Source organism: Pistacia vera, unplaced genomic scaffold, assembly GCF_008641045.1.
Source record: "Pistacia vera cultivar Batoury unplaced genomic scaffold, PisVer_v2 Contig373, whole genome shotgun sequence".
NCBI classification, from domain to species: domain Eukaryota; kingdom Viridiplantae; phylum Streptophyta; class Magnoliopsida; order Sapindales; family Anacardiaceae; genus Pistacia; species Pistacia vera.
The window spans coordinates 158055-165807 of record NW_022196194.1 but is presented as its reverse complement, the minus strand read 5'-3'; the positions used below and the strand labels follow the sequence as shown (position 1 = coordinate 165807).

The following is a 7753-nucleotide window of genomic DNA, read 5'->3' as shown; positions in this document are numbered from 1 at the left end:
CTACAAAAATGTTTATAGTTATGTTTTTAAGGAGCGTTTGGTTCAGGAATGTTAGATTACTGGGAATATTGGATTACTAGAAAGATAGATTACTTTGGAAGATTACTGGAAATCTTAAGGAAAATATGTTTGATTAGTTGGTGGGTATGTTATATTAATATGTTTGGTTATGGGGAATAAATTGGTGGATATGTTATTTAAATTACTAAATTGTCTATTTTTCAAATATTAATATAATATTTTTTTATTATTAATTTTTGAATAATTTCTTTTAATCCCCAATATTTCAGATTTAGTTAAAACACCCCGTTTATATAAAACTTTAATTTATTACGAATCACCCCCACCTCCTGCCGCCACCGCAAACCACCACCGGAAGCTCTGAAAGTCCCCGTGACCAAGAGGCTCCGATATGGCCTTTTCTGGCCACATTGATGGCCGAAAACGGCCATATCAAGCCAGATATGGCAGTTAACGGCCAGATCCCTGGCCATTAGCAGCCAGATCTGGGCGAGATCTAGCCGTTAATGACCACAGACCTGCCAGATCTATTCCGACCAGAATAGATCTGGCCGTTAACAGCCAGTTCCATCGATCTGGCCCGATATGGCCTTTTTCGGCCATCAATATGTTATATGGCCGAAAACGACCATATCAAAGCCTCCCAGAGCCTCCCACAGAATCTTGTTCTATTTTAGGGACTCCGGCGACTTTTTGATGGCGGTCTGTGGTGGTTGGCAGCTGTCAGTGGTGGTCGCTGGGTGGCAGTGGTGGCTGAGTGGCAGTGGTGATCTGTAAATTGTTTTAAATATAAGGATATTATTGTCCAAAATTTTAGTTAAATAAAGGTAAAATTGAAACAGGATATTAATGTAAATTTATTTTTAAATGAGGGCATTATTGTCCAAAACTTTTATTAATAAGGGATAAAATTGTAATAAAAAAAGATAACCTTGGTAATATTAGAATACCTAAGAAAATTGAGGTAATCAGATTACCTTCAATATTATCAATAGTAACTACTATTGGTATTTGAAGATTATCGGAATCTTATATTACTTGACAACTAAACGTGATAATCAAGTAATATAAGATGACATTATCTCAATAATCTCACATTACCGCCAACCAAACGCCCCTTAATGTTAAATATGTCTAACAAACATGAATATAGATATGAAATTACTTAAAATAAGAAGAGATAACTAAAAAAAAAAATTAATTTAATTATTTTAAAGTTTTTAATAAAGTTATATAAATTATAATTAAAAATTTTTAACATAATTTTTTGTTTCTAATAATTTTAACTTTATTTGATTTATTTAACTTGAACAATTGAGCTTGGATTTATTTATCCAATTTTTAATTCATTTACATATTTTTATTTTCCAATTATAGTGCATATATCCTAATTTTAACTTAAAGAATATTTATCTTAAGCTAGGTGAATATATATAATAATAAATGCAGAGAGAATAATATTGTTAAATTCCATATGAACAAAAGATTTTCGAGAACAGAATATATAATATTGCATACAGAAAAGGAAAATAAATATGTAAAGGAGACAAAATACCAATTAGGGAGACAATTCAGTTGCCTTAAAACTTTTTAATATCCTGTTTAATTTCTCTTCCAATCTATCTCTTTGCGCGAAAACACGAAACATGGTGAAGGAAACAACAAGAACTTGTTCTTGTTGTGGGCACGATGGCCACAACTCAAGAACTTGTAATGTAAAGGTTTGTGTTAAACTCCTTGGTGCCAATATTCAAGTTCATCCTGAGAGAGATGAAGCTGATCAACCTCCACGTGAAAGGAAAAGGGGTATTTTTAGAGGTTGAAGTTTTTATATTTATTGTTTTCGATTTAAGATGATATTAGTGAATTTATTTTTTGTTTCTAACATGTATATTTAGGAGAGCCATGGACGGAGGAAGAACACCAACGCTTTTTGACGGCGTTGAAAAAGGTTGGGAGAGGAAATTGGAAAAAGATTTCAATGGAATATGTCCACACCAGAACCCCAACGCAAATCGCTAGTCATGCTCAAAAGTATTTTCGCAGACAAGCTTTAACTGATAAGAAGAATCGTAGGTCCAGCATATTTGACTTACCATTCCATGGATCTGCTGTAAGTTATCTTCCACATAATATTAAAACAAGAGCATTTTTTTTTTCTTTTCAATAATGTTGATTTCATGATTTAATCTTGAAGGGGAGTACCTCAAATAATCTGATTGTAAATGAATTCCCAAATCATCGCTTGGAACCTCTCATGAACATTCCACATTACGGTAGGATTCCTTACATGGTAAGAACTAGTTTGAGTTTTGGCAGTTAAAGATTTTAATAGCTTCATTAAATACTATAACTAATTAATTTAACAGGATTCTTTTGAATTCAATATATCTAATTCTTGGAAGCATATGGTTTTATTAATAGGGACCAAGTAATGTGCCATGTCTTTCATACAATATTGAAGCAATGACGTACTATCAGCTATATGTGTTGAGGTGTAACGCCTTTCACAATTTTAATGCTTGTAGAGCTTCACCAATGGCAACGTCATTGCAAGCTGAAGCCGCTGCTTCCACATCTTCAAATGCAAGAGATGGCGATTCTCTCGACCTTCAAATTGGACTGCCTCAATCCTCCCATCAATACTAGGTTTATTTTATTATACCTCCTTGAGTAATATGAACATTTATTTTACTAATTATTTTGGTATTTGTTATTAGAATTATCTTATATTATATTATGACTGATCGGCTTTAATTTTTCAATAAGATAGTTGAGAAATATTTTTCCAAATAAACACTTGTGCATGCATGTGGTAATCTCCGGTTGCTCATGACATACCTAAAGTTATCGAAGATTTTTGGTTATTCTGTATCATTGCAGAGCTGTATGCTGGTTGACTGGCTCCACCATTGGACCATGTATACATTAAAATACTTCAAATTTCTCGATTTTAATTTAATTATTATTTTTTAATGATATTATTATATTAATTAATTATTACATCTCAATTTATTGTTAATTTGTAAGTTATAAAAATATATGTTAGTTAAAATATGATATTATTATCACAATTTTAACTATTTTATGATCCATCAAAGAAAATCCTATAGATGTTTCAGTACTTAACAATGAACAAAGATTGAGACTTACGTAAACATATAATTTATCAAAATTAATAATATGTGAAGTAAATCACCAATAACACAAAAAATACAATAATTATTTATCAAAATTGATAATATATGAAGCAAATCACCAATTACACAAAAAATACAATAATTATTTATCAAAATTGATAATATATGAAGCAAATCACCAATTACACAAAAAATACAATAATTATTTATCAAAATTAATAATATGTGAAGCAAATCACCAATTACACAAAAAAATACAATAATTTAATGTGATTTGACATAAACCTTTTGTATACTGATAACAGAAAGGATAAAATACTGATATCTTTGTATAATATTGCAAAGGAGCAATGGCAACAATATCCTTTTTGGTTTTTATGACTCAAATTGATTAGGTAAAGAACGGGAAAGCAATTGGAAATGGAAAGTGGTTCTCTTTCCACAGCAATTTTGTGTTCTAGTAGGCAAGAATTTGAATATACTATAGTCTATAGTATGGGAATGTGTCAGATTTTAGTTTACATAGAAGTGAGATATTTTTCTTGTCCCACATTAACTATAATGTTTATTTTTCTGTTTTTAGTTTAATGGTTTGGTTTTTTGCAATTAAAAATGTGGTTGAATTAAAAGAAATTGGAAGTAGTTATGGAAACTGATTTCAGGAAAAAAAATTGAATAGTGCGGGCACGAGTGGAGTCACTTAGGGGGCGCACGATAAATTTAGAAATTGTAAAGGACTGTTTAATACTTTGTAAGGGAACCTTTTGATATTTTACAGATCCACAATAAATCGATGGCATCTCTGCGCTGGGGTGATGGGAAAATGTTAAGGAGTAATGCTACAGCCACCGATGGTAGTACACTAAATTTGTGCACTGAATGACGTGACAAAATTTTGATCGTTAATTAATATTAAGTTAAAATTAATCAACGATCAGGATTTTATCACGTCATTCGATGTACAAATTCGGTGCACTACCGTCGGTGACTGTATTATTTTCCAATGTTAAGACTGTTAGTACAATGTAAAATGTTGCAAAAGCCCTTATACTTTTTGTGAATTTGGGATATTAACATTCTAAATCTTTTTTTTTTTGAATACTTTTATTCGTATTAAAAGACTATAAAAATTATCCTAAACACATAAACACCATTATATATAACAAATCAATACAAAATAACAACTTCAAGTAACCCCAATAAAAAAACATTAGGTATTTTCTGAGCCCATAGCTACCATTCATTTTATATTTTTATGACAATTAGGTACTTTCATGAAGAAGAGAGGGATATAAAAGGAAAAAAAATAGGACAAGGGTCTTATTTGAGAGTTGCATTTGAATGTGGTCATTATATAAGAGTAATACTACGCCAACAACATTTTCTTACAAACTTTCTTTACAATTCCCGACGTGGCAGCTGAGTTGATGCTATCACGTCAAAATGATTTTGACTAGACCAAAGAAACAATCATTCCTAATGATCATTCATTATGAAGGAACAACCAAAGAAATGACCATTCATAAATAAGGAACAATCATTCCTAATAGAGGGAACAACCATTTCTTATGTAAAGAATGGATGTTTCTTTGGTTTCTTTAAGGAACAACCGTTCCTTCATAAATAATGATCGTTCCTTCTGAAAGAACGATCGTTGGTTTCTTGTAGTTTTTTTTGCTGTTTTAGGTGTAGTGAGAGCTGACGTGACAGTGTTAATCTGTTGACAGTTTATGGTTGTAAGAGAAGGTTATGAGATTGAGTTGTAAATGTAGAGTTTTTCCATTAGTTAATGCACCATTTTTAAAAAGGTTTTATCTTAGGATAATACTTCATATACAAATTTTCTCATATAAACTGATATAATTTAAGATGATTGAATGATTTTAAATTAAATAATTAAAAGAATTACAAGACAAACATGTCAGGTTGCCACATCAGTTAGTAGGAAATAGTTTGTATATATATTATACTCTACAAATTGTGAGGGGTTAAGAGAGAGAAACACGGTTTTCATCATCATTGATGATTTTAGTGTACTTGGTCAAATTCAAGTCTTTACCAGGGAGAGAAGTATGTTAATTAGTATGTTATAAGTTCTTGAAATTATAAATTATATGATTATTGTCTTACTTAATTACCATGAAATATTTTATATATGGTATCATAGCCCTGTCAAGGAACTTGTGATTTTCCCTTTAAGTTGATTGATATTTTATTTACTTCTAAGAACTTTGAAATTAAAAAAAAAAAAAAATATATGACTTTTAATTTTTAAACGTATAATTTTCCTAAGCATTGTACGTGGCTTCAAGGAGTATGGGTTTTTGGCTTTGGCATATTGTGGATTTGTGTGCATATATAACCGTGTGCAATTATGAAATTTAAATAAATCTGTGGTGGATGCTTGGATGAATGTCTTTTCTTCGTTGACTCTAGTGATAAATTTCTTAAAGAATGTAAAGTATGGCATAAGCCCCTATACTTTTTGTGTATTATTTTAAAAATATTAACATTCTAAATCTATTTTTTTTAATACTTTTATTCATATCAAAAGACTATAAAATCTATCCTAAACACATAAACACGATCATATATAACAAATCAATACAAAATAACAACTTTAAGTAACCCCAATAAAAAACAACAGGTATTTTCTAAGCCTATAGCCACCATTCATTGTTATGACAATTAGGTACTTTCATGAGGAAGACAGAGGTATAAAAGGAAGAAAATAAGAGAAGGGCCTTATTTTTGAGAGTCGCATTTGAATGTGGTCATTAGTTAATGCACCATTTTTAAAAAGGTTTTATTTTAAGCAAATTTCCCTAATCTCAAATTTAATTTTGCTTGTTTTTGGGCTTAATTATTGATTGTTTATTAACTCATATATAATTGGCCTTGTTAATGTAAATGATACTAAATGTACAAATTTCTTATAAAAACTATTCTACAAAGCTGATGTGTTATAAAATGATAAGATAAATTTGTATACAAAATCAATTCTAATCTGATAATAAAAAAAGTTGTGTCACATCAGTTTATATACATTATTTATACATGTAGCACCACTGAAATTATGTATATACATTATTTATACATGTAGCACCACTGAAATTATGTATAAGAGGTAATTTTTAAACCTCATATGTTTTATTAGTAACCACTGCTAAAAAAACATAATTGTAATGAATACTAAATAAAATAATTGTAAACATTTACTCAAACTTCTCCACTCTCAACTTTCTTTCTTCAATTTAATAAAAGTAAATATTAATATAATGAAATAAATAATAAAAGTTATTATATGTTCTATCTCAGTTTTTAGTTTTCACTCTCAAATGATAGCAAATCCTTGGTATTTTAATTGCTAGAGTATAACCATTTCTTTTCCTGTTAGACTTATTGGTTCATGTGATTGGTTTTTTTTTTTTTTTTGACCAGGAGTGTTCAAGACTCTCAATCCACCCTTGAGGCCCTGGAGTTGACTACCAGATAAGCCTCTTAGTGGCTACCCCTATTAGGGCATGTGAAAACTCGAATTCAAGAGCTTATGAAACCTTATTTTACTTTTTTACTATTAGGTTATTCAGTGGTGATTTTCCATGTGATTGTTATTATGTGATAATTTGTTAGGATTTTTTTTTGGGATATGATCTATTTATATGAGGAACAGAGACCTCCAAGAACAAGAGATAGAGAGATTAATTGACAAAATTCTTCATTGATAACCACAATTTAGATTTAGGCTATTATATAGCCTTACACTTGATTCCAAATGACTCCAAAGAGGACTCTAATTGCCTAATTTAAATCCAATAAAATATTCTATCATAATTATAAAAGGATAATAAGATAATTCTATCATAATAAGATAATAGCATAATTATAAAGACTTAATACAATTATAAAAGATTTAACATAATTATCCTAACATTGCCTTCCCCTTTCGGCTCAACCTTGTCCTCAAGGTTGCAAGGTACGACATCATCAACAACAGTTATCCTGGTTCATCATCGTGCTCATCATCATCCTCCTCCATCAGCAAGAGAAAGAACTTGGCCCTGCAGCGATGCTCAGGTTGAAAGCGCTCATCGCAATTCTAGCACAAACCTTTGTTGCGCCGTTCTTGCATCTATGTCGTCGTGAGTCGCTTAACAGGCAAGGAACCCTATTGTTTTGGAGTCTGCAAAAGGGCCTATTATGCTGAAGGAACATTAGGAGTTGATTTGCTAGGATCGCAAGATAGGGGGCCGACATATTGCAAGTATAAGTGTAGATTCTGTAGCTTGTCCTCCTGCAAGCGGGCAAGACTCATGGCATGGTTGAGGGTGTGAGGCTGAAAGGATTGCGCCTCCCTTCGGATTTCTGGTTTGGCCCTGATATAAAGCAACTTAGAAGGAATGTACCTGGAAGGCCAGAAACTTGATTAGAGAGTTCCTCAAATTCTATTTGATAAGCGACTACAAAACCTGTTTGAGTAAGTTTTGCCAATTGCCCTTGGTAATCCACAAATTTCGAAGGCCCAAAACGAACATCTAAACCCTATAGGAAAGAATGCTAGGAACAGATCTGCCCATTGGAAGGCATCCAGC

The 7753-nt window shown here is 31.2% G+C and overlaps 1 protein-coding gene across 1 annotated transcript; it reads left to right on the top strand.

Annotated features, from left to right (window-relative positions):
* The first annotated feature begins 1667 nt into the window (after positions 1-1667).
* LOC116140503 (probable transcription factor At5g61620) lies at positions 1668-2670 on the top strand. The gene is made up of 4 exons (XM_031426131.1): positions 1668-1827; positions 1920-2134; positions 2219-2314; positions 2446-2670. The coding sequence occupies exons 1-4, from the start codon at positions 1668-1670 to the stop codon at positions 2668-2670; spliced, it is 696 nt and encodes a 231-aa protein (XP_031281991.1).
* The last annotated feature ends 5083 nt before the right edge of the window (positions 2671-7753 follow it).